This window comes from Amphimedon queenslandica, unplaced genomic scaffold, assembly GCF_000090795.2.
Source record: "Amphimedon queenslandica unplaced genomic scaffold, v1.1 AMPQUscaffold_13521, whole genome shotgun sequence".
Classification (NCBI taxonomy): Eukaryota; Metazoa; Porifera; class Demospongiae; order Haplosclerida; family Niphatidae; genus Amphimedon; species Amphimedon queenslandica.
Genome location: NW_003546243.1, coordinates 1,034,325 through 1,058,783, shown reverse-complemented (window position 1 = coordinate 1,058,783; position 24,459 = coordinate 1,034,325). Strand labels below are relative to the sequence as shown.

Sequence of the window (24,459 nt, the reverse complement as noted above, 5' to 3'; positions counted from 1 at the left end):
AACGTCTGCTGCATTCACACTGGCAGGTATCAGGATTGAGTACTTGAGGAAACCGACAGCTTCTCCTGTCACATTCACACCTACAGCTAAAAGGATCCCTAACCTGTCCTCTTGGACAAGCAATATCTTGTCTACATGCACACTGACATGTATTAGGATCTACAAACTGCAAATTGGTGCAGGCTCTGTTAGCAGGACACTGACACTGACAAGTGCTTGGATTAAATATCTGAGGAAAGCGACACTGGACTAAGTTACGACACTGGCATTGACATGTTTGGAAATTTGGAACTTGATTTACAAAGCACCTCAAACCTGGACAATTACTTGCTGGTGGATTGTTGTGTGGGTCACACCTGCAGGCTGCTTCATTAAGTACCTGAAACTGGTTGCATACAGCATTGCATCGACACTTGCAAGTGCCTTGATCAAATGTTGATCCTCCTGGACACTGTTGTATACGTACTGGACAGACACAGCGACAAACCCTCTCATCAAAAACCTGTCCAGGGAGGCATTGTATTATGCGTCCACATGCTGGACCAGGGAATGGACCAGGGCCTGGGACTGGAATAATTGGAGCTGGGCCAGGCTGGGGTACTATAAGAGGACCTGGGACTGGGACTGATTTGACACCTCCAATTACACCTGCTTTTGGATTATACTTGTGACGATAGTTCAGCTTGCTGGTTGTCACCTATAATGGTAATAGTGATTGGTTAGTAACCACGGATTATAAACTTACTAAAGAGGCAAGTAAAAGGCAGCAGAGACAGCTCAGTGTCCACTTCATTTTGCTCACTCTATTAAGTTTTAACCTGTAAGTGAAGTAATTGATATGCTAAATTGCTTTTAATGCTCTCTTTATATAATAAAGTACTCTTGTAATCTATAGTTTGATGGAGGGATATTTAGTCTGTTACTTATAAAGTCAATACCTTTGAGTTTTTTTGTATTTTTGAGTCCATTTTAGTCTAAATTAGCCTACACATTTCCTTTTTCTATTCTCATGGTGTATATAGTTTCTACTTGGCAACCTTTATGTTATTCATTATTCATACAATACCCCCACTTTGTGCATTTCTGATTTATATACTTGCTCTTATACTATTTAAAAGATTATGATTAAAATTGCATTTTTAAAGAAATTTTTAATTTTGCTTTCAAGTTTACCCAGATATCATACAGGATATTTTGATTGGGAACATTCTTGATACATTTGCATTTTTATGAATTTTAAAAATACTCCAGAATGTTAGGTCAAAGGCAATAAGCTAAAGTACATGGTTGTTGGCCAAATTTCATCAAAAATGACTATAAAGAAATATCTATTTTATAATTCTTTCTGATACATATACATGTACTTATGTTGCATAGCAAATTTGAGCTGATTATGATCAATTTTGGATTTTTTATGAATTTTTAAAGTTGCTTCAAAATTTGGCCAAAGACCCTGTACTTCAGGGTATTTTTTGAATTGCTTTGAGAGATTTTTTATTATTTATTTTGAGACACATATATTTTACGTTATATAAAATGTTTGAACTAGTTTTAATAAAGATTGAATGTTTTATCTTGCTCTGAATTCAGTTTTTAATCTAATAGGATTATAAAATTGTTTTTATAATAATAATAATGTTTACTTTCTAATGTAAATTTAATAACTCTGAGCTTTTCTATTTTCTTGTAAGAGATTGAGGAGGACAACAACAATTCAGTTTTGAGTTTAAATTAATAATTATCTTATCAATATTATTATTATTATTATTATTTTAATTATTATATAATTTTTGTTCAGTTACACTCTTAGCGACAGTTGCAAGTGTTTGGATCCATTCTCCTTGGATAGTAGCACCGAATAGTAAGAACCAGTGGGCACTCACACTGACAAGTGTTCCTATTCATTATCTTCCCATAAGGACACCTCCCTGACCTGTTTCGACAGACACACTGACATGTCCTTTGATCAAGGACTTGAAGACTGCTGCACCTGTTGGCAGAGAAACGTGGACACTGGCACTGGCATGTCCTAAGATTGAGAATCTGTCTTGGGCTGCAAAGATAACGAGAAGTAGCAGGACAAGATGACGTAGTGACTGTTGTGGTTGGAGGATGAGGTGGAGAATGAATGGGATCACAGCGACATTGAGCATCGTTACGCCTCTGGTACTGATTACAGACCAAACGAGATGAACACTCACATTTACAAGTGTCGGAATTATAGTTCATTGCTCCAGGACATGTGGTCACTTGTACAATACAGACACACTTACACTGATTGTAATCAAAAGTCTTGCCTGAGGGACATTGCTGGTTTCTGTTACAGCGTCTAATGGTTGTATAAGGAGCCGGAACTGGAGGAGGAAGTGGATACACTCTACCACGTACTGTTGGGTAAGGACCTACATGTACTGGAGGCCGAGGTAAATATGGACGCTGATCATGTGAATGACTATGACGTTGAAACGGGTTTTGTGGATGATGTCTATTAGTGTCATATGGACGTCTGATAGTATCATATGGACGCCTATTAGTATCATATGGACGTCTATTATTGTCATATGGACGTCTGTTATTGTCATATGGACGTCTATTTTGTATGTAATTTAATTCTCTTGCTGGTTGGGGTCGTCTACTAGGAGGACGTAGACCAGAGCGTGACCTCACTGGTATATTAGATGTGACCTTAATGTGTGTTAGTGATGATTGATGAAACTCTGAATCAAGACGACGAGGCGGTGGCAATGGACGCTGTAGAAAATGCCTCGTGGGATATTGTCCCTGCACTGCCTACATAAGTGAATGTTGATATGTCTCTCACAGTGACATTGATACTTACTATAATGAAGCAGGTCAATAGAATCAATGAGAGACCTAGGTAAACACTTCTTGGAGAGGATCCCATGGTAATATAACCTTAAAGCAATAACAGTTAATTCAAAGGCTGTGAGAACTTGTTGACATGAAAACACAGTGGGTGAGCGCTTCCTTATATACAATGACTCCATTAGTTTGTGTATTGTCTCTTGGGAATGGATTATCTAATAGTCTTCCATTTTGCTTGACCCAACCTTATGGCTGGTACAATGCTAATAATGTACACTTTTCCATTAAAATATAATTATTTTTAGACTAAGCTGATTATATAATTATTCAATAGTGTTTGGTTTATTTTTTCAGTGCTGTTTTGATTCATGTTTTTAGCTTAATGTAATTTCAGTTTACTTATCATTTCTGATTAATGTATAATATGAAGTTCTTTTAAAATCAAAATTTTACAAGCAATAATACTTTTAACATTATAATGTAATGATAATCATCATTGTGTCATGACTGTTATGATGATAATAGTTTTTATTTATAGTTACAATTCAAAGTCACATTGACAGGTCCTAGGATCGATGGCTTGGCCAATAGGACAGAGACTGGTAGTTGGACTTGGTATAATGATGTTACTCTTGCTACGACCCTTTGGAGTCTTTGGTTTTTTTAGTTTGCCATTTTTAGTGTACTCTGGACAGCCGTAATATTTTGTTCTTGATTTTGTTTTGTGTGAACGCTCTCTTCTCCTTTTTGATTTTGATTTTGATTTTGATTTTCTAGTTTTCCTGGTTGATGCTCTAGGAGATGGGGAAGGACATATTGCTGGGATCCCTCGTACACATATGCACTGACAGGTAGCTGTATTAAGGACCTTTAGCCCATCAGACCCACAGGTTGCTGTGCATGTATTGTTAGTAGGAGGTGGAGGTAGAACAGGTGGTGGCAGAGGAAGTATGCCTATGTTCCTTGCAAATCGTGAGTAGTCCTGACCATGAAAGTAAATCATGTCATGTGGTATGCAGTCTGCCACATCCTGTTTGTGTATTGAGAAGGAAGAGGTTGTATGTTTGTGTGTGTGTGTGAGAGAGAAGTATCAAATAGAGAAAGAGAGTAAATTGTCAAAATATTTGTGTGTGCGAAAGGTTAGTCTGTTATGAATTACAGGAATGAGGAGTGGTTAATATAAGGACTCCTAATAAGGTTATTGGAGCAATATCTGACATGTTTACTGCCATAGAAACATACATCAAGTGCATACTATTTGTTATGCATGTAATTCTCAGCATAGTCTACATTATTACACATAGCATGATCCTCCATCAGACATAGTATTACTACTGGTCTAATGTTTAAGAGGTTTAGTAATGTATTATGACTCTTTGTCTGTATGGGGGAAGGATAACTTACAATTATGAGAGTAGCATAAGCTAAGCAAAGGAGCAGAGCAGCAGAGCCAACCATTTCATTCTTCATCCTAAAATAATAGTATATACTGGAGTCCTCTGAAGAATAGTGTGTTGATAATACAATCTGATTGTAGAATTATTCTGTCTTTTTATACCCACACTACTCAATAAAGACACCCACTCATACCTTAGTTAATAAAACTTACACACCAAGTAAGCCTTAAAAATGCAATTGTGGTCAGTGAAGCTATGTCTGGAACAAGACAACAAGCTGTATGTAGTTTTAAGTTGCTAATAATAGAACATCAACTTTGCTTGTTGACATGCCTTATGCAGACTCTACCCTACAACATTGTTCATTGATATTGTACAGTAACATTAAACAGGTTGCCAAAGCTTGTATGCTGACAAAATGGCCAGCAATGTTTGCCTATTCCCTCTTATTATCTGCCAATGAAAAGCTGTGCTGCAGCTGCAGTCCACATCATTTCTCTACAAGATGGATGGGGTGAGAATCCTTCACACTGTCACAAGGGAATGACCAGAACAGTTTATGGAATTATTTAATTACATGGCACTGTTTACAAACACTACATCATGAACTTAATTATTTGTTTGTCCACTGACATGGGTGCAGTTAAATCCTCACCCACTGATGGCCGAATAGCTATAGCTACATCTTATCAATTATATAATATGGAGAGTTGCAGACATGCACAAGTACAAATTCAATTAATGTATACATAAGTTTGGCTGTTCGTTGCCTCTTTTGGTAACTGTTTCTAATAATGGATTAATTAGCATATTAAATGTTCACATAGCTCCCACCTTTTTGCTGAGAACATGACCACACAAAATGTGATGACCTTAAACTGTTTTGACTAGCATGCATGTAATGAGCAACAACACTTCATCTCCAAACAATAAAAACTAGATAAAAACAAATTATAGATCCAGCCAAACTATAATTTTTTCCCACAACAAACAGTTTAGGGTGCCAGAAGAAATTATGTAAAAATTTACCTCAATTTATGGGCGTGGTCATCGTAGGTGCGGCCTAGTTCATAGGCGTGGTTGTTATTTTTTTATTAGCAGCCAAACACTCTCAAACACGAGGACTTATCAAGGATTTTCAGTTAGGTTCTCAGTTTCTCATGACTTCAACAGTGCAAGGAGTTCCAGGAGGCAAGACCCACTGGATTAAAAAGAAGATTGCCCCAAGCATCAAGCCCAGAGGAAAACCATCAGCACAGCCACTGGATCAAACCAAAAAGACCAGTATTGACCCCAAAGTGACTAGCAATAACGAAATTGTAACAGATAGTACCACTACTGCTACTGCTGATTCTGTGCCAACAACTGGATCGACTGCTACTAGCGCTATCCAGCTAGTAGTAAGTGATACTCCTCAGATCCAAGATAGTACTCTAGACCGCATCACTGCTGTTGAATGTGTTTCAATCACTAACGATACATCTCCAGTTCCTAATACTAGAACTACTGCCGTTAGTGATAGTCCTCCTATATTAAACTCGCCTCCTCTTGATGATACAGTGTTGCCAGAGGAGACTAATAAAGGACGACGTAGAGTCAGAACCATCTCTTCGTCAAGTCATAAAAGTGATCAAGACGTAGTAAGTCATGTCTCTTTAAAGTAAGGTCTTTTTTCTTATTTTCTTATATTAGACTAGTTCAGGAGGAGAAGGAGGAGGAGGAAATAGCTCTTTAAAAAGGAGGAAAGTTGATAAGAAGCAGTTCAATGAGGCACCAGACCCATTGACAATGACAATGCAAGAGCTTATATATTATAATCCGTCATCCAATCCAATGAGGTGTGTCTTGATTTATTCACATTCACAATAGTTTTCATTCTTTTTATTACTAGCTCTTCAAAAGCGGACACTAGCAGAAAGAAATCTAAGAAAACTTCATTGGCTAGGTTATACTTTATTGTCCATTACAAAAATAATGTGCATAGTTTGTGGCTCCTTGTTCAGACATTGGATAATAATAGTAAAAGTAGAGATTATGTGATAATCATACAATTTTTAAAGTTTTAAAATTTAAAGTGATTTTTAAGCTGCTGGGATATTTTTATTACAGTTTCTGATGCATGTTTTCATGTTTCTCTATCTCTTTTATTTAGTCCACCTGATTCACAAGGAGGTAAAAGTGTTGAAGAAAGTCCAAGTTCTCAAAGTCCAAGTACTCCAGTCAATAACGATCCTGAAGAGGAAGATGGCGGTAGGATAGTGCCACAGCTAAAGATAGGAGCAGATGGTACTATACAGATTGATGAAGATAGGTACAGCTTAATTATTAGCATGGGCGGAATAATTTTAAAGATAAAATGCCCTTAATTCCACAGGATTTTGTCATAGTACTCAGCTTCTGTTTTTATGAATTTTTTCCCGAAAATTGGCTTCAAAATCAATTCAATTTCTTTAAATTTTTCTGATACATATTAATATACTTATGCTATATAGAAATTTTCCAACAAAATCAATAGTTATGAGCATTTTAGAAAGAGCCAATTTTCAAGGACTGTATATTGCAGGGACTTTGGTCCAATTTTCGAACAACTTTAAAAATTCGTAAAAAATTCAATTTTGATCAGAACCAACTCAAGCTTTCTATGCAACATAAGTACATGTATATTCATCAGATAAAATAATAGAAATGAAAAATTCTTTCCTTTTCATTTTCGCCAAAATTTGGCGAAAGTCCCTGTACTATAGTACAGGGACTTTGGCTCAATTTTGAAGCAACTTAAAGGGTAACTACACCCCAAAATTCTTTCCCCTGAAATAAGTTGGTAATAAAGAAAGAATCATAGGAAAAATAGCTAAAATTATTAAAAAGTACCAATTCTATACTAAATCTTGGGTCAAAAGTTGCCTTGCAGCCATTATGTCAAATCACTTCTGGTGGTGGGCGTGGTCACGCGATGACGTAGATCATAGATATTAAATATTAGATGGGGAATATTAGATGGGGAACATTAGCAAGTTTCTGCATTGAAATATTAGCAAATTCAAGGCTGGATTTCTAAGTTCTGTGTGCAAGAAAGCAGCTAAAAGGTATTTTTGCAATTATTAGAAGCTATAAAGAGCTAAAATATTCAGTCAAAATTTAAATTTGGTCATTTAGCATTTTTCATAAATAGATAGATTTTGTTACCAGTATAAATGTTTGTAGTTAGCTCTTGATTAGTTCTATATGGTCCTCTTCATTAAAATTGCTTTCTTGCACACAGAACTTAGAAATCTAGCCTTAAAGTTGCTAATATTTCAATGCAGAAACTTGCTAATGTTCCCCCATCTACGTCATCGCGTGACCACGCCCACCACCGGAAGTGATTTGACATAATGGCTGCAAGGCAACTTTTGACCCAAGATTTAGTATAGAATTTGTACTTTTTAATAATTTTAGCTATTTTTCCTATGATTCTTTCTTTATTACCAACTTATTTCAGGGAAAAAAAATTTGGGGTGTAGTTACCCTTTAAAAAAATTCATAAAAAATCTAAATTATATCGGAATCAACTCAAACTTGCTATGCAACATAAGTACGTGTATATGGATCAGAAAAAATTATAAAAATAAAAAATTCTCTCCTTTTCATTTTTGCCAAAATTTGGCCAAAGTCCCTGTACTATAGTACAGGGACTTTGGCTCGATTTTGAAGCAACTTTAAAAAATTCATAAAAAATCTAAATTATATTGGAATCAACTCAAACTTGCTATGCAGCATAAGTACATGTATATGCATAGAAAAAAAATTTTTAAATAAAAAATTCTCTCCTTTTCATTTTTGCCAAAATTTGGCCAAAGTCCCTGTACTATAGTACAGGGACTTTGGCTCAATTTTGAAGCAACTTTTATAAATTCATTAAAAATTCAATTTTGATCGGAATCAACTCAAACTTTCTACGCAGCATAAGTACATGTATATGCATCAGATAAAATTATAAGAATGAAAATTCTCTCCTTTTCAATTTCGGCAAAATTTGGCCCGAGACCATGTACTACAGTACAGGGACTTTGGCTAGATTTTTGAGGAACTTTTAAAACTTGTAAAAAAATTGATCAAAATAATTTTTGATCAGAATCAGCTCAAAATAAGATTACGCAGTATTCTCATTAATTTCTATTTCTTTCTATATGAAGTATGGTCGTTGAAACCTCTCAGAAGCCTTTTGAGGGTCTAAGGTGAGTCCTCTTTCTGGATTCATTATATTATTATCAATCATTTTGATAGTGACACAGTGACTGAAGAGGAAAGGCATACGACCTCGACCTCTTTCAGACAAAGACACAAGATAAAGAAATGGACAAATGAAGGTATGAACTTATTGATATCAGTAGGTCTTTTACAAATACTAGCAAGTAAAATTATGCTACATTATTAACCTTATTTTAATAGAAACAAATAATTTTTACAAGGCACTGTCTCAAGTTGGTACAGATTTCACAATGATGACACTACTATTACCGCATAGAAATAGAAAAGAGTTGAAGGTAATGACTAACTATAAGTACATGTATACATGAGTAGAGTATGTAGGGTGACCTTTTTAACAGGCAATGATTTTTTGTCTTTAAAAAAAATTTTTTAGAACAAGTTTAAAAAAGAAGAGAAGAGAAATCCTGCTAGAGTATCGGCGACTTTAGAGAAACTCTGTTCTAAATCTGTACAATCAAAATCATAATTCTCTGTAGTAATGTTTTTAAAATTAAATTCATCATTAGAATAACATCATGTCATGATTATTGCTATGATTATAAGAAAGCCATGTTTACTTTTAAGTTTTGTAAATTGGACCAATCAAATTGTCTATTGCATCAGGTGATTATAGGCTGCTGTGGTCCTAGCAGGCAAAGATGTCTTTACTTCTTTTTGTTCTTACTCTTGCTGCCTTGAGCTTGGTTGAAGCTGCTAACAAAACTGAAACCTTTACCCCAAGTCTTGCAGCTACAGGTGTTACGATATTCTCTATAAACTCAAATGTTAAGGTATTGCATGTATCACTGTTAGAAGTACTTGTTATTGTTGAATCATAGGGAAATATTAATTGGCATGTGAGTGATGGTGGAATTCGAATTGAAGTCACTAAGTTTTCGGAAAATTCAAATGATCTTGACATGATAGAGTCTGTGTATCGAGAAAACATGTCTCACATCACTCTTTCATTACAACGGCGTCAGGAGCCTCCATCAACAGCATCACCAGCTATGCAAGGAAGAATGAACCCTTTTCTTTTGGTTCTTTGTGTCCTTATGGCAAGTCTATTGGTCAAAGTTCCATCAAGATTATTTGTCATTTCTTGCCTTATTCTTACTACTGTGGTGCTGTGCACTTTTGCACAAGACAGTTCAACAGGTAGTGGTGCACATGTTGACATATATGTACCAAGGTAAGTATTTTATTAATGCCAATCCAATGCTTGAGTGTATCTCTATCTCTGTAGAAACTTTTCCTTCAAGGAAGTTTCTTTGGTTTCCAAAAGTGGTTCAATACAAATTAATGATCGTGACCTCATTAGTTCAGCAACTACACTGTATTGTTCAACTGGGGGTGACTCTAATGGTAATGGTGTCATTAATTGTGTTGAAGTTACCGGTACTAATTCATTATAGGTTGTCCAAACTGCTGTAGTGCAAATGGAATTTGTGGAAATGGATCCTGTGCTTGTGGTTATGGCTATCGGAATGGAAGCTCTAGTTGTGGTAAGCTTTGAATATTATTTGCAACACAATACACCATTCATTGTGTGCTGTGCTTTCTTTTTTAGATATGCAAACTGAAACAACTTTTAATCTCTTTGTAAATCCAAGTAGTCCAGTCATATTCTCTGCTAATACGCCAGATGGTGACCAGATTTTTGTTGTGGGTGACAAAGATTCAAATGGTATTCCCACAAAAATAGAAAGGTTTGAAACAGTTGATTCTGATGGCAACACTACCTTCGTAAAGCTTGATAATAGTACTTCAGTGATATCGTCTGCCATAGACTCAAGCGGCATGAAGATGGATTTTAATTGGGATGTTGATGCTAATTACACTAGAGTGACTGTTAGCATTTACATACCAGAAACTGCCCAGGAGTTTATCGTTAACCTAGATTTAACTGCCAATATTACAAACTCAAGTTTAGACCTTGGCTTTGATGATTCTGATGAATCAACTCAAAAGCGGAGCATTGATGATAACCTGGATACTGATGGTATACGAAAAAGAAGCAAAGGAAGTGTACCAAATGACAATGCATATGTTGAAAATATGAAAAGGAAGAGCTTTCGATCAAAAAGAAATGCTCAAGCAATGAATACTGCTCGTGTATCCGTTAATGTTGAATCATGTGATCAGCCTGAGGATGATGCTATTGTCTATGCAAATACTCTTCATGATGGTGAGGCTAATGTATATACAGGTCAATTATCAAGCTCCCCAGGACTTTATTATATTGACATACCAACTGCACCCGCTTCTACAATAGGTAATGAAATAGGCATGGTGTGTAGTGCTATTGAGTCAGCTCTCAGTAGTACCTGCAGCTGGTATAGTGATATCAAATCGTATCTTAATACTGCCTTGTCATTCATTGGCATCAAGCATAGTGCAGAGAAAGTGTTCTGCTACACTCTCGCAACAGCTCTCAAGGTGATTCCCCATGCAAGGCTTATTCCTATTCATAAATTTTGCAGAAAAATATTAAAAGGAGTGGATTCTATATGTGATAAAGTGTCAACTACTGTTGCAGGGGAACGTGTAAGTGATTTAATTTGTGATGCTATCACAGAATACACTGACGATGTCATTGACTTTTTCAGGGATTCGGAAATCTTTCTGGAACCAGTTGCAATATTTCCTGGTGGCGCAAAATATTCTGCCACTGGAAGGACACTATCATTGACTCCAGGCACTAGCAGCGTATCAACAGCTTTTATGATCAGTGATGGAATGTCCCTCAACATTGAAAGCTTAAGTATATTTCCCTATGATCCAGCACCATATCAGAATTACGTTGCTAGAGTAAATTATCAATGCTATACTGCAGGAGCGACAGTCACTATGACTATTATTGGAACAGATGGTTATACTAATACAGTATACTGCACAGGAGGTCCAACTTGTGTCTTATACGTTCCAGGTGCAGAAGCTTTGGTTGTGGACAGAGTTACAGTAACCATAGTCGATAACGGTCTTACTGCCACTCGTCACGCAACGATTATATTTTGAACCTACCTTGCTGAATTTTTATGCTAATCACTGATTTTATGTAGTGATTAGTTTGAGCAAAAGTAGTAGCTACATGTAAATTCAGTGCTTAGAACTTTGTTATTTATCCCTAAAAGGCATTTTGTCATTAAAAATTTTTTTAGAACAAATTTAAAAATGAAGAGAAATCCTGCTAGAGTATCAGCAACCTTAGAGAAACTCTGCTCTAAATCTGTACAATCAAAATCATAATTCTGTATTTTATAGTTACATGTAAATTGTTTACTCATACCATGTAAACAAGAGGCTAGATTCCTTCCATACGACAACAAAACTGTTTTAGGAATAAATCAAATAAATTATTATTATTAATCGAGTTGAAAATCAATACAAATTAATTATGACTGAATATAATAACAAGAAAAATCAATTATCAGGACGTCGCTTGCTGGCGACTGATGAATTGTTCGATAAATTGAGCGCATTTCTTAGGTCTCTCTACCGACATGCAGTGACCACAGTTATTAATGACAATGACTTTACATTTCGGTGAGAGTCTTTTAATGAGCTTAGCACCAGCTACAGCACATATCTATAAGACAAGAGAGATTACTTGACATAATATTCAGTGTGGTACTCATGAGAATTGATTATTTGAAAATAAACTTATGTACATGTGCATTATAACTCTTAATAATTTTGGGTTAGTTTTATTCATAAACAGTACCTGGTCCTCTCTTCCCCACAGGACCATTGATGGAATGTTATTGCTTTTCTCTATCCTGGCCTTTATCTCTTCCTCTGTGTCTCCGCCATTCTTTACATCGTGCAAAACTACAAACAAACAAAATAGCATTGACTAACTGGTTGTTTATTACTGCTAAGATAAGCAACAATTCATGTAAAATAGCAAATGCAAAATGACTATTTAGTCCTTAAGTATACTGTACCTCTTCTAAAATTATCATAGTGTTTACTGTGGACTCCAACTACTGCCTCTAGCATGTGATCGTGAAGTAAGTTACCATTTGACTTGTAAAGTACTAGTTCTAGCATTGACCGGAACTCCTCAGGGTTTGTAGGCAACAAAGGATTCTTCTCACTATTTGGACCATCAATTGCTTCCATTGCTGGGGTACATGGTGCTCCTTTTAAGCGATGGAAAACTAAAGAGAAAGAGAGAGAGAAGTATGCTGTGAATATTATTTTTCATTGAGCAAAGATAATAGGAACAAGGTGAAGAGGAAGATAAAGGAATCTTACTAGGAGGGCACATTAGAATGATTGAGTTAATCATTTCAGGGTGATCAGCAGCATACTGCCCAGAGTAAGCTGAACCAAGTGACTCACCAATAATGTGAAACTGTGTCAAACCAATGCTTGTGAATACCTAAAGAGATGACAAATCTAACTTCAGTCATTATGATCTAATGTGACAATCATGTTCATGTGAATCATGAATAATTATAGTATATTCAGTATGACCTCAATCATATGACTGGCAATGATTAAAGCACATTATTATCACAAGCTGAGGTCAATTGAGTTTATACAAGAGGGGATCACATGTAATAACACATCAATCTCCCTTCCTCTCCCTCTTATGTCCAACCTTATGTAAGAGTGATCCAATGTTTTTAACGGAACAATCCCAGTCATCAGCAACGCCAGACTCACCATGTCCAGGAAGATCTATCGCTATTATTCTCCATGATGCAGGCAAGAAACGGATGAGTGGGACCCAGCCTAATTTCTGAGACGTGAAACCATGAATAAATACGACTGTAGGTGTATCGGGAATGTTCGGTGAGCCTGGGCGATCGAGATATGATATTTGAATGCCATCAATCTCCACTGATTGACTTGTGAAACCTGGAACTGTCAAATAGCAACCATACCTGATGAAAAGAGTCATAGAACAATAATAAAAGGACATGTAGTTTCATCTTACTTTAAGAATCCATTGACCAGTGTTGAGGGATAGAAAGTGTAAAGGAAACCAAGTATGAAGCCCATGGGTACAGCGAAAGGCCAAAAGATGAGCCCGACTATGAAATGGAGTAGAACCCTGACAGCCATTGCTGGAGAATTTGAATAGCAGAAGAGCTCTAGCCTACTCCTGTCTGTGAAGCAAAACCTTTTCCTGGTGTTACTAAGGAATAGTCTAGAGAATATTTTTATTTTTATAACATGACTCTCTGTCGGATCATGATCACGCCACTCGAGCGTCTTTTCCACTCTGTTAGCTTACTCAGCAAAATATAAATACCAGCCCCACCCACAATTATCCTAGCTGCTCTGGGTGGAGCTAATTCTTCGCCGCAGGTCTTTGAAAGCGTGTGAGTGTGGCCTTTGACAAAACAAAATCACAATTACAAGACATTGCAGTTTATTAATGGTCCATTGATTGCTCTGTTGCTCACCGAGTATTCCTTGTAGCCTTCTAATATCGACAAGCAGGGACAAGATTGTCCGTAGCCTGTAGACACTCGCAGGGCTGCCTCTGCGGATTATCGTTACACGCCAAGGCTTCATATCTACCCGTGCACTGTAAAAGATCATGGCCATGAATTCCTTGGTTCCATCTCACATTCAAGTTACAAGTTAGTTCATTTCATGCACAGATTTATATAGTTCTACAGACCAATGGCCATTGGATGAATTTTTGAGCCCGGCTTCTAGGGTGACGACCTAAAATATTTTGATTGCACTGTACTGGTCCTTTACCATTTACACATTATCACCTCTCTGCTAATATCAGAGTGTTGCGCCTTCACCTGCTCTTAAGTAACTTAGTTGTTAGAAGTTTAAATTCTTTAAGCTGTTAGCCTGTTATCAAGTTGTGATGCATAGGTGAGCCCACACACCCTCGCATCATAATTGATTTTGTGCGGATTCTTAAGTAGTGGGCCGGTACTACTCTGCCCCATAGTAAATTTGCTGATTACAGTCCACCTCTTGTTTCTGCTCTCTCTCTCTCTCTCTCTCTCTCTCTCTAGTCGTTCGGGCAAGAGACTTAGCACTCAAGAGCAAAAGTGGTGAGTATCCTCTCAACTAGTCGGTAAAGTCCTAGCGAGCCAGACAGATTAATACTGTATAGTTTTATTTTGTCCTAATGAGTCATAACTACGATATGCCTACTCCAAAGTAGGAGTCCTTTGATCAATATTATGTCAGAATAAGGTCTAAACTACTATGAAATAAGACCACAACATCAATCATAGTCTAAATGATTTTTAGGACTCGCCTATTACTCTTAACAGCCCTTGCCTAGTAGCACATATAAACACCAGTGATTACAAGTCCCTATTATTCTATCTCTTCTTGTCATTCTACACCATTCTACACATTACTCTGTCATTGTAATTGAAAAGAGCATTGTTTAGTGAATATTTGTTATGGTCAGCAATGTCAGACAGTATAATGATGGTTATACAGCATATTTTTATGAAAGCTTGCATGCATTCCAATTTGTACTGTGTGCTGTATGTACATCAGTTCAGTGATTTTGAAATGTGTTGTTGTTTTTGTTCTATTGCCCTGCCTGTTTGTATCTTGCCAGTCATCCTTTGTGAGGAAATTATATCTGAATAATATTCATGTTCTATTGACCATATATGTATGAACTAAATAAACTTCTATAGGACAATTTTGGCAAGGAAGAGAAAGGGAGGGAGAGAGAGGAGAAGGAGAGAGAGAGAGAGACGTACATTCTTAAATATGATGTGAGTGATTAGTGAATTGAAATGCACTCCCCCTTTTCTCCATACTCCTCCAGCATTGGTTAGTTGTTTACTGTAAGTACAACAGCTGACTAATCCACACTAACAGATTGTGGCCTATTTTAAAACTAACCCTGAACCAACCCTATGGGGCTGTATTGGTCATACATTCATCACTCATTTTAGGGAAAGTGTATAGTAAATATTAATTATTAGAGCTTTGGATGTTGTCTGTTATTTGATAATGATGTCACTGATTGCTGACTGTGATAAATCATAAATACTAGCATAGTTGTGAGGATAAACCTTAATGCATTCACTGCTATCAAGGCTGAAAAAGTCATCGTAGACATTTTGAACTGGGATAAATCTTATTTAGTAACACTGCCCTCTTACCATTTTAGATTTGTTGAAAGTTTCTTTAAAGCAATCCCAGTGACATTGTTAACAATTGTTTATAGATACAGTCCAAAGTATTCCATTAACATCAAAAGTATTGTACTACCTTATATGAGCATATTTATTAGCATCCTTAATTATGCATGGTATAAATATCATGCGTGTACATTATGTACTTTCTATTTGATGTATATCCTCTTCATGTTTGTGCCAATGTGCACTAATAAATCACTATGATGTGCGTTATTTCCTGTACAGCACTCTCTTAATGAAACAGAATGTGTTATGAAACTAAATGACCCTTTCACTCCTTTCTCTGACTCTTTGTGCATGCTAGTAACATTCTGTTAATGCTATTGAGTTAACTTAAAACCATACTAGTTTCTAAGATATTAAATCACAAAGGGAAATCCTGTCATCTGCATGTATAGACTAGCTACTTTAGCTTGTTATTATTTTGAATTTGTTTGTGTATTCATGACACTGCAAATGACCATGCAATGTCTACTTCTTTTATTTATATCTGTTTTTAGTTAATAGTGACATATTTGCTTTGGTACAAGTGGAGAAAGAGAAGCAGGTAACACAGTTGCTACCAAGACACAGCTGCCCTCAATGGAACCAGAGCTTTGATATGTAAGAGAGAGAGAGAGAGAGAGAGAGAGAGAGAGAGAGAGGGAGAGAGAGAGAGGGAGAGAGAAAGAGGGGGGTTGATTCAGAGAAGAGGGGGAGTATGATGTCCTACAGCTTATTAAATTTCTTGTGGTATTTTATCATCTTTAATGTCCTTACCATTTTGCATAAACAACTGTAACCATACATATCTCACTCACTGTCTCTTTGTCAACAGGAACGGTACACCTGCCATAGCATTACTGATGCTTGAAATATTTTGTTGCCACTGATTATTGTGATAGTAATGTATGCTTTTATGTTATTCCTATAAGACTATTATGAAGCATTGGTAGCATATTCCCATGACAAATGATGCTTGCACGCTGCACACTTGCTACCACAATAAAGAATAAAAATAATAAATAATTTCTAATGGTACACTTTTGGTTACTGTGTATTGTTCATAGTAATTGTTATGAAACACATTCTCAGAAGAATTTTAATCCTATAAACAATGCACGTAATCATTTTCTTCTTTCTTTAGTCCTCTTATGAGTTTAGATTCTTCAGTTGACATAACTATCAAGCAGAAAACAAAGTTTGCCGAAGAGTTCATTGGCTATACTCGCGTGCCTTTCAATCATTTGAGTATCTCAAGGCGTGTCCGACAGAACTGGCACAAACTAGGACCCAGGCCGGGTAAAACAAGCTCCAAGCCACGCGGTGACATCCTCATCTCTCTCTCCTTCCTTTACAAGTGGGACAGTATTGAAACCTCGCCGATTAGCCCTTCCTTTGAAGAAAGGGATAGAAGGATGCTACGTCGCACGAAATCAGAATATAAGAGTGGGACTGGAGGTGGGGCAGGAGGCAATGCTAAATCAGAGAGACAGATTAAATCAAAAGGAAGTATCTTTGGGCGAGCAAAAAACAAGAAAAATCAAATATTCGAAGACAACGATGATTTTGTTGCACTTTCGATCCGTAGCTCCGGTGACCCTCCAACTCCTCCTCAATCGGAAAGAAGAAAACAGATACTCTTATCCCCTTCCTCTCCCGAGAGGACAGAGGGGGACATCCCTAATGAGGCTCGCTCCTCCTCTCCTACTCATTTATTGTTCACTGAAGCCACTCAACAACTAGAGAAGACTGGTATCGTCGATTTATGGAGAGCGGATCCTGTCATCAGACGTGAAGCTGTGAAACAGAAAATCAGAGACAATGAGGTAACCAGTAATAATATTATAGACTAGGCAGGGCCTGGTATGCATTGTAAATTCCATAACGATTAAGTAAAACACATTTAAATATTTTATGTGCTGTTAATAGTTATGACAACTTGCTATGCTCAATGTACTATAGTAAGTACTGTATTTAGTTGATTGGATATATAAACTATCTGGTGAAGTGTTCAAAGGAATGTGCTTGGTTTTGGCAGGTGTTAAGTGGGAGGTGGTATATAAAACAGTACTCCATGCATCATTACATGTGTGTAATGGAGGGTTTCCCACAAAGCATGCTAACTGAGTATGCTACATGTAGGCTTTTAGTGTCATTTTAGTATATGGACTTTGGCCCAATTTTTGAGCAACTTTAAAAATTCATAAAAAAATCAAAATTTGATTTGAATCAGCTCAAACTTGCTATGCAATATAAATAGATCTATATGCATTTAAAAAATTATTAAAATTAAGAAATTTCTCATAGCCATTTTTTGCGAAATTTGGCCAATAACCCTGTACTATAGTACAGGGACTTTGGCCCGATTTTGAAGCAACTTAAAAAATTCGTAAAAAATCCAAATTTGATTGGAATGAGTTCAAACTCAAAACATAGCATAAGAACATGTAAATGTGTCAGAGAAAATTATAAAAGTTATAAATTTTGTACTTTGTATTTTTGGCAAAATTTGGGCAAAATCCCTGTACTATAGTACAGGGACGTTGGCTCAATTTTGGAGCAACTTTAAAAATTTGTAAAAAATTCAAATTTGATTGGAATCAGCTCAAACTTGTTATGCAACATGAGTACATGTGTATGCATCAGAAAAAAGTATAAAAATAGACAATTTCTTTTACAAATTTTTAATGAAATTTTGCCAAAGCTCTTGTACTATATAGTACGGAGTGTTTTGCCAAAATTTCACCCACTTTGAGGTGAAATCCAGCACTATAAAACACGGATAATTAAATTTCAGAAATAAGCACCAAATATTTGAGACCTCTATTAGCTTATTCTGACCATTCTTCTACTTTCGACTCTATTGTAATATTTATCATCACTCTCTCTCTCTCTCTTTCTTCTACTATTAGGCATCAAAGCTTGGCTCGTCTTCTATTCCAACTGTTAAAAAGGAGTCTTCATTTGATAGTTCATACGAAGAGGATATGTCGAGACACCCTGCATCGACTCCGACTAACACTCCCACCCGTTCAAACACAATCACATACAGAGCAAGATCAACCCCAAGGAGACGAGAGAGAACCAACTCATCAGGAAACGTGTTGGGATCACCAAAAACTTCACAAGAGAAAGTAACAGAGACACCACACACTTCAAATACCTCACTGGAATCAAACACTTCCGAGTATTACAGTGCTGGGAGTTCTATCAACAACACACCCTCAACTTGTAATACAATGATGTCTTTTGATGGGGAAGCCACACCCACAAACACTACGCCCCCGAGAGAAAAAGAAGCAGTTAAAAAGATCTCAAGAGACAGTTTTGATGGAGGAACAATGACAACACCAACGCTAGAACCTCGCTCACCTCAAAGAAGAGGTAAACTAAAGAAAGGAGCAACCTTAGACACACCCTCTTCATACTCTACCCTCCCTCATCGCCATAGCAATGTACACACTAGCAACCACTCATTCTCGACACTCCAAAGAAGCCCGACAAAAGACATTGAGAGAGCCAAGCCTCGTAATCCCCAACAGCAGTACCTCACAGCATCAGGTACCAACAATATCAAGAGACACTCGGCCGACATAGCACAGATATTGAAGCTAGGCAGTTTGAGTCAAGGTAGGAATGATGGACTGGAGAACGTGTTGAATGCTGGACAATTGAAACAGTTACTTCAAAAGCGTAACAGTCGTGGGAATGCTGAATCAGGAGCAGATTCTCCCGTATCTAAAACTAGGAATGTATCATCTACTCTTCCTATAGCAAAGACTCCTAACCCTGTCTCTCCTACTGGAAATAAGGACACTCTCACATCTACCGACACGCCCAAAGAGGTAAAGAAAGAAGTCCTTATCTTACACGACGAAACTTCTTCAAAACCTTTGCTACAAAATGGCCGACCGTTGATTAGTGATGATGATCAAGAGACCCGTGGCAGTGCATCTGATAATTCCCCTCAACTAATACCCAAAGCTGATGTGGCTATTTCAGTAGACACTCCTACAAGCAGTGGGTCAACTACACCGTCTCGTATGTCTCCTCCTCTCACAAGCACTGATGTGACCAGAGAAACAACTCCATCACCTGAAGGTGGTGAAGATGAGACTGACGATGGTAAAGAACCAAGAGCAGAAACAAAGAAAAAACACACAGTGGAGTACAAGAAACCATTTGATGGAGGAAATAGTGAGTATTATGGTGTGTACATGCATGTAATGAATGATGTTATAATTCATTTCTAATGAGACAATTAATTTATTGCAAAAATGATAATTGTATGTTTATGATAAATCAGTAAAAATATTACATGCACATGTTCATTTTGGTTTTTTGATAGGCTTTCAGCCATTCCGCCCTCTCCCTCCATCAGTGGCAGCTATCAGTGCCAGCAATAGTTCAGCCAGTTCTCCTGCTCATTATTCTCAGAAGAAATACTCCAGCACCACAGACATCACAACATTACTGAATCAATGCAAGGAGATTGTGTCCACTGGCAATAGTATTGAACGTAGTTCTGTCCACGGCTCTCGTTCTGCTACTAATTCCGGTCGAGCTAGTCCAGTTATTCTAGAAGAGGAGGAGGAGGAGGAAGGAGAGATCAAGGCTAATACTACATCTCTTACTCCAACTACTCCTCCTTCTAATGTACCCACTCCTAATACTGTCAAATCAGCTCCTAAAACGAGTGCATCGGTGTCCCGGAGGAAGACTGGTGGAGGCTTGAAGAGAGCACTCTCACTGTATCAGGAGAATAGGAAACAGATGCCTTCTTCTTCTCCTGCTAGTAAAGGAAAGAGGACTGAGAGTACATCATCAAGTAAACCTCCTGGAATTATTCGTAGGAACAGCTCAAGTAAGAGTCTATTTAGTTACTGCTTTTATGCTATGAGTACAGATTTTGAGTTGTAATTACCTCAAATATCATCATTATCATTACACTATTCATTTATTCTGTTGTTATTCTTACAGGTGACAAGTCAAAGAGACCAGAGATTAATAAACCGAATCAGAAGCCAACAAACACTCTTCCTCCTCCTCCTCCTACACTCACTTCATTACCAAAGCATGTCCCAAGCACTAGCACAGCTCCATCAACCGTCAGTGCTGTTGGTGTCATGGGAAGTAAGACATCACTGGGAGCTAGCTTCACTGCAAGCAAATCAAACTCAAACTCTCCCGCCACCAAACAAAATGAAGCTACAGAGAAGCTTACTGTAGCTACTCCTAATGGTCTTCTCTCATCACATGAGACACACCACTCCTCCTCCTCTCATACAAAGACTCACACTGACCCTATCACCTCTTCTAGTCACTTCACTCTTCCTCCTCCTCCTCATTCACAAGAGGATGCTGGTCATGTTGATTCAGTTGAGTCTGTCAGAGGTGAAGGGGTTGCTAGTAGTGGCAGTACTGATACACCTTCAATGTCTTCGTACAGTGAGCACGAGAGTAGTTGTACTACTAGTTCAAGTGAATGGGACGAAGAGGAGACCACAACTGAAGAGGATTATTGTGAATGGAGCAAAGAGGTGAGGGATATTGAGGAAGAGAGGGAGGATGAGAAAAGAGAAAGGAGCAATAAAAATGAGTGTAAATTGTCTTTTCAGGCTTTGATATCTGAGTTGGTTAGAACGAAATCAAAACTAAAGAGGCGGACACTAGAGCTACAGGACACAAAGAGTTATCTTGAGGCTCTCCTAGTTAAAGTCATGAATTCTAATCCTGAACTACTGCTTAGTGACAGCTTGTGACAGCAAGCAGCATCTCCCTGCTTCAAGGGCAGCTGGTAGCTTTTAATGATATTTGAATTTCTGTGTAGTCTATTAATAATTGTAATGTGTACGTACAGCGTATGTACTTGTGTATGTGTATTATAATTTTTAATGGATCTATTGTTTTCTGTTTATTATTCGACTATACTTGCACCAAATTTACAATCAAATCTGCCATATAGACTATTAATATTATATTATTCTCATTATTATCATCATTATTATTATTTATCGTTAATATTGTATTGTTTTATGAATGAATACAAAAATATTAATATTATTAAATAAATTAACTTTTCAAGTTCTATCCTTTTTGCTGTATACTTTCTCATAGTAGCTAGTAATGTTCTCATGCCATACTATTGGTGCTTTAGAATAAAAGTAATTGACAACAGCTTTTGGTACGTATCCCTTGAGATCATCTTGAATCAACATTGTCATACATGTTGAGTTTGGATCTGTCTTGTCAGGATAGATCAGTGTCCCCGAGAATATTGTTTTTGCCCTGTGAAGTGACACAATATTGAATAATAACATTAATTATTGTACAGCAAAGTATAATATTTCCTATAGAGGGGCCAATAGTACAGTGTATTATTCTTGTACTGAAACAACAACAGAAGCCTTTTGCATTGTTTACAAAACAGCTTCTTATATGTAATAACTAAACAGTCTTGGAATGAATTGGGACTTTTGTTATTGCTTTAAGCAATATAAAACTATGACAATTTAATTTTCATGGTAATTATACCTGACTATGCCTTTTCTTTCTGGTCTGCTGGGGTGAACAGCATTCTTATATAAAATATACTTTGTACCCTCCTCATCAGAGCCATGTGTCATGTGCTGAACAAAATCCCTATCACTTACTCCTACAGGTGTTTTCACTAACCTAAGTAGAGATATGCATTCATAGTACATGATTATCAATAGCAATACAATTTACCAGTAAATTGTTCTATAGCTTGAATTATCATCTAGCACTTCAAGAACTGGTATCTGTTTCTCCCATTCGCGTCTCAGTTCAATGTCAACAATCAATTTGAAAACTACATTATTTAAACTTTAAGTAAAATAACACTGCAAGACAAACAAATTAGCACAAACTGACCAGTTTCCACTGGAATGCCTGGAAAATGAAGAAACCCCTACACATGACATAATTACTAACCACAACTTACATCATATATAAATACCTTTACTAAACCAATTGGACTTTCTTCGGTAGGTCTTCTCCACAGTTCTACATGATCTGTTTTCTTAAAGAATTCAAATCCACTTTCTTCATTGGAGGCAGCTTCCAGCTTTAATCTTTGGAGGTCTAAAAACACACATTGATAGAGGTCTAAAGCACACAGTGAATATTAAAAGCTACTCAATAAGTACATCATGTCTCTTGCATTCATCACTCTTAGCTCACTGAGGTGTGCATGGGTGCTTTCATGTGTGCAGATCATACTTACCACCATCAGTAAATGGACTATGCTCAGAAGATTGGGCCATTTTTCTTTGTAGACTATTCCTTTTGCAATACGCCTGTTTATAGCTACTGGAGCTATAATTAAAATAACAGGACTTTAGAACTGATAGGAGATTTACAAGCATGACAGATAGGAATTTGAACTCACCATAAATATTTAGTCAAATAAATCTTCTACCTTTATACTTGAATATCTATGACCTAAGCTATGGTGGGATATCTTGGTAAGAACATGGAAAAAATGGAATCTAAATGTTCTGATCAAAAGTTCTTCGAATTATGAAGTCCTTGCCCACATTTTCCGCTTAGGTAAGTAAGGGGCGCGGCTTGAATGATAACTATCATAACTTTTAATATTCATAGCAGCAAAATAGCAAATAGAAATGAAATGAATTTTAGATCTACATCATTATGAATTAATGTTATGGTTTGTAACTAAAGCTATCTAAAACTGAGTCAAAACATTCCCACTGATGCAGCTATACTTTTCTTTAGGCCTTCTCTTTTGAATACTCTTCACGATAAAACTTTGTCACAGCCTCGTGGAAGTCTGTTGGTGCACTACCTGCAAACAGATTCGTTAATGACTTTGGTAAAAGTCCCATTGGATCAACTTGTGCGAAGAACGACACTTTAGTAGATTTAGGGTCATCTTCCATTGGGCGTACGATGAGACCAGAGAGAATGGTCTTTGCCCTATGTATTGTATCGTCAAACACATCAATGTAATAATTTATATATACCTCACAACTTTAGGTACTTCTGGTTTTCTGTCATCAATAGCATCCTTGTATATTACATACTGGAGGTTTTTATCTTCATCTTTTCCTTTCTTCATGTATTGAACTATATCTCTATCAGACACTCCTATAGGCATTTTATACACCCTGCAAGTAGTAATATAGAAACCATGTAAAGGTGCTAAAAGTATTCCTTTAAATTTACCAGTATACTAGTTTGTAGTCTGCTTTTTCTTCAACAATTTCGATTGTGGAAAAGTTCTTGTCCCATCTTCGGCGAATTTCAAAATTGAATACCATTTCAATCACTAAATTAGAAGCATAACTAGTAGCATAATTTTTAATTTTAACTTACAATCATCAGGTGATATGCCTGGAAACTGGACAAATGACTGTTAAAATAAAATGATTGATTTAAAAATTAACTGGAAGAAAATATTAATATACTTTCATAAGTTTGATTGGTGTTCCTGGATCATCTTTTTTCCATATTTCCAAGAATTCTGTTCGTTTTACAAAATGCCATCCTTCAGCTTCACTGTTGGATGATTCTTCCTTCAAAAGTTTTTCCAGATCTATGATAGAAGAGGTGTATTCAATTAACAATGATCAAGCAGCAGAGCTCGGCTGCACTACAGCTACAGCAGCCCTGACTCATAAACATGATCGAGCAGCAGGGCTCGGCTGCACTACAGCAGCCCTGACTCATAAACATCATCATAATAGGCCGGACTAAGCAGTCAAGGGTATTCTTAGCATATTACCTGCAGGTGAAAAAGGGTTTTCTGCTTGTTCTGCCATCGTAGATGCTTTTCTAAAAGCTGTTGTGAACTAAAAAATTCAAGTAGATTTACGCCCACACCTACCACT

The 24,459-nt window shown here is 36.8% G+C and overlaps 7 protein-coding genes across 8 annotated transcripts; 3 read left to right on the top strand and 4 right to left on the bottom strand.

The window, feature by feature from the left end:
* Positions 1-1,779: 1,779 nt before the first annotated feature.
* On the bottom strand, positions 1,780-3,208 carry LOC109580550 (uncharacterized). Its single transcript, XM_019993854.1, has 2 exons — positions 2,840-3,208; positions 1,780-2,790 (listed from the first exon to the last, which is right to left on the bottom strand). Exons 1-2 carry the CDS (start codon positions 2,903-2,905, stop codon positions 1,807-1,809), a joined length of 1,050 nt encoding a protein of 349 aa, XP_019849413.1. The 5' UTR covers positions 2,906-3,208; the 3' UTR covers positions 1,780-1,806.
* Positions 3,209-3,231: 23 nt separating this feature from the next.
* Positions 3,232-4,344, bottom strand: LOC109580553 (uncharacterized). Its single transcript, XM_019993857.1, has 2 exons — positions 4,231-4,344; positions 3,232-3,856 (listed from the first exon to the last, which is right to left on the bottom strand). Exons 1-2 carry the CDS (start codon positions 4,294-4,296, stop codon positions 3,365-3,367), a joined length of 558 nt encoding a protein of 185 aa, XP_019849416.1. The 5' UTR covers positions 4,297-4,344; the 3' UTR covers positions 3,232-3,364.
* A 928-nt stretch (positions 4,345-5,272) lies between these two features.
* LOC105316901 (transcription factor TFIIIB component B'' homolog) lies at positions 5,273-9,037 on the top strand. 2 transcript variants are annotated; one of them, XM_019993829.1, is made up of 8 exons: positions 5,273-5,860; positions 5,916-6,061; positions 6,115-6,168; positions 6,376-6,534; positions 8,399-8,440; positions 8,490-8,572; positions 8,655-8,749; positions 8,848-9,037. In XM_019993829.1, exons 1-8 carry the CDS (start codon positions 5,384-5,386, stop codon positions 8,938-8,940), a joined length of 1,149 nt encoding a protein of 382 aa, XP_019849388.1. In that variant the 5' UTR covers positions 5,273-5,383; the 3' UTR covers positions 8,941-9,037. The 2 variants fall into 2 exon arrangements, with proteins under 2 accessions (XP_019849388.1, XP_019849383.1); XM_019993824.1 differs by having other exon boundaries at positions 5,274-5,863.
* A 36-nt stretch (positions 9,038-9,073) lies between these two features.
* LOC109580528 (uncharacterized) lies at positions 9,074-11,605 on the top strand. Its single transcript, XM_019993805.1, has 5 exons — positions 9,074-9,244; positions 9,293-9,645; positions 9,700-9,818; positions 9,869-9,958; positions 10,024-11,605. Exons 1-5 carry the CDS (start codon positions 9,113-9,115, stop codon positions 11,469-11,471), a joined length of 2,142 nt encoding a protein of 713 aa, XP_019849364.1. The 5' UTR covers positions 9,074-9,112; the 3' UTR covers positions 11,472-11,605.
* Positions 11,606-11,876: 271 nt separating this feature from the next.
* LOC100634628 (monoacylglycerol lipase ABHD6-like) lies at positions 11,877-13,679 on the bottom strand. Its single transcript, XM_003382392.3, has 6 exons — positions 13,402-13,679; positions 13,063-13,348; positions 12,714-12,840; positions 12,401-12,616; positions 12,178-12,284; positions 11,877-12,042 (listed from the first exon to the last, which is right to left on the bottom strand). Exons 1-6 carry the CDS (start codon positions 13,527-13,529, stop codon positions 11,884-11,886), a joined length of 1,023 nt encoding a protein of 340 aa, XP_003382440.1. The 5' UTR covers positions 13,530-13,679; the 3' UTR covers positions 11,877-11,883.
* Positions 13,680-13,783: 104 nt separating this feature from the next.
* LOC109580512 (mucin-12-like) lies at positions 13,784-21,527 on the top strand. The gene is made up of 8 exons (XM_019993788.1): positions 13,784-14,053; positions 14,450-14,488; positions 16,105-16,207; positions 16,731-17,412; positions 18,499-19,783; positions 19,935-20,450; positions 20,567-21,126; positions 21,205-21,527. Exons 1-8 carry the CDS (start codon positions 14,011-14,013, stop codon positions 21,346-21,348), a joined length of 3,372 nt encoding a protein of 1,123 aa, XP_019849347.1. The 5' UTR covers positions 13,784-14,010; the 3' UTR covers positions 21,349-21,527.
* Positions 21,528-21,596: 69 nt separating this feature from the next.
* On the bottom strand, positions 21,597-24,459 carry LOC100634045 (uncharacterized). Its single transcript, XM_020004543.1, has 12 exons — positions 24,354-24,459; positions 24,037-24,164; positions 23,945-23,981; positions 23,795-23,897; positions 23,593-23,736; positions 23,343-23,545; positions 22,833-22,952; positions 22,566-22,690; positions 22,481-22,517; positions 22,316-22,418; positions 22,121-22,261; positions 21,597-21,874 (listed from the first exon to the last, which is right to left on the bottom strand). The coding sequence occupies exons 1-12, from the start codon at positions 24,388-24,390 to the stop codon at positions 21,667-21,669; spliced, it is 1,386 nt and encodes a 461-aa protein (XP_019860102.1). The 5' UTR covers positions 24,391-24,459; the 3' UTR covers positions 21,597-21,666.

Excerpts from the sequence above, each read along its gene's own strand:
- LOC109580512 (XM_019993788.1), top strand. The coding sequence starts at position 14,011 with ATGGCCATGAATTCCTTGGTTCCATCTCACATTCAAGTTACAA. Across the intron at positions 14,489-16,104 it reads AGCACTCAAGAGCAAAAGTG|TTAATAGTGACATATTTGCT; the intron begins GTGAGTATCCTC and ends ATCTGTTTTTAG. Across the intron at positions 17,413-18,498 it reads AGAAAATCAGAGACAATGAG|GCATCAAAGCTTGGCTCGTC; the intron begins GTAACCAGTAAT and ends TTCTACTATTAG.
- LOC109580528 (XM_019993805.1), top strand. The coding sequence starts at position 9,113 with ATGTCTTTACTTCTTTTTGTTCTTACTCTTGCTGCCTTGAGCTTGGTT. Across the intron at positions 9,245-9,292 it reads CTATAAACTCAAATGTTAAG|GGAAATATTAATTGGCATGT; the intron begins GTATTGCATGTA and ends GTTGAATCATAG. Across the intron at positions 9,646-9,699 it reads GTTGACATATATGTACCAAG|AAACTTTTCCTTCAAGGAAG; the intron begins GTAAGTATTTTA and ends CTATCTCTGTAG.
- LOC100634628 (XM_003382392.3), bottom strand. The coding sequence starts at position 13,529 with ATGGCTGTCAGGGTTCTACTCCATTTCATAGTCGGGCTCATCTTTTGG. Across the intron at positions 12,617-12,713 it reads CATTCTAATGTGCCCTCCTA|TTTTCCATCGCTTAAAAGGA; the intron begins GTAAGATTCCTT and ends CTTTCTCTTTAG. Across the intron at positions 12,043-12,177 it reads TGTGGGGAAGAGAGGACCAG|ATATGTGCTGTAGCTGGTGC; the intron begins GTACTGTTTATG and ends CTTGTCTTATAG.
- LOC105316901 (XM_019993824.1), top strand. The coding sequence starts at position 5,384 with ATGACTTCAACAGTGCAAGGAGTTCCAGGAGGCAAGACCCACTGGATT. Across the intron at positions 8,441-8,489 it reads AAGCCTTTTGAGGGTCTAAG|TGACACAGTGACTGAAGAGG; the intron begins GTGAGTCCTCTT and ends TCATTTTGATAG. Across the intron at positions 8,573-8,654 it reads AAAGAAATGGACAAATGAAG|AAACAAATAATTTTTACAAG; the intron begins GTATGAACTTAT and ends TTATTTTAATAG.
- LOC109580550 (XM_019993854.1), bottom strand. The coding sequence starts at position 2,905 with ATGGGATCCTCTCCAAGAAGTGTTTACCTAGGTCTCTCATTGATTCTA. Across the intron at positions 2,791-2,839 it reads TATTGACCTGCTTCATTATA|GCAGTGCAGGGACAATATCC; the intron begins GTAAGTATCAAT and ends TCACTTATGTAG.
- LOC100634045 (XM_020004543.1), bottom strand. The coding sequence starts at position 24,390 with ATGGCAGAACAAGCAGAAAACCCTTTTTCACCTGCAG. Across the intron at positions 24,165-24,353 it reads AAACCCTTTTTCACCTGCAG|ATCTGGAAAAACTTTTGAAG; the intron begins GTAATATGCTAA and ends CTTCTATCATAG. Across the intron at positions 22,419-22,480 it reads AGGCATTCCAGTGGAAACTG|TTTTCAAATTGATTGTTGAC; the intron begins GTCAGTTTGTGC and ends TAAATAATGTAG.
- LOC109580553 (XM_019993857.1), bottom strand. The coding sequence starts at position 4,296 with ATGAAGAATGAAATGGTTGGCTCTGCTGCTCTGCTCCTTTGCTTAGCT. Across the intron at positions 3,857-4,230 it reads CTTATGCTACTCTCATAATT|GATGTGGCAGACTGCATACC; the intron begins GTAAGTTATCCT and ends ATACACAAACAG.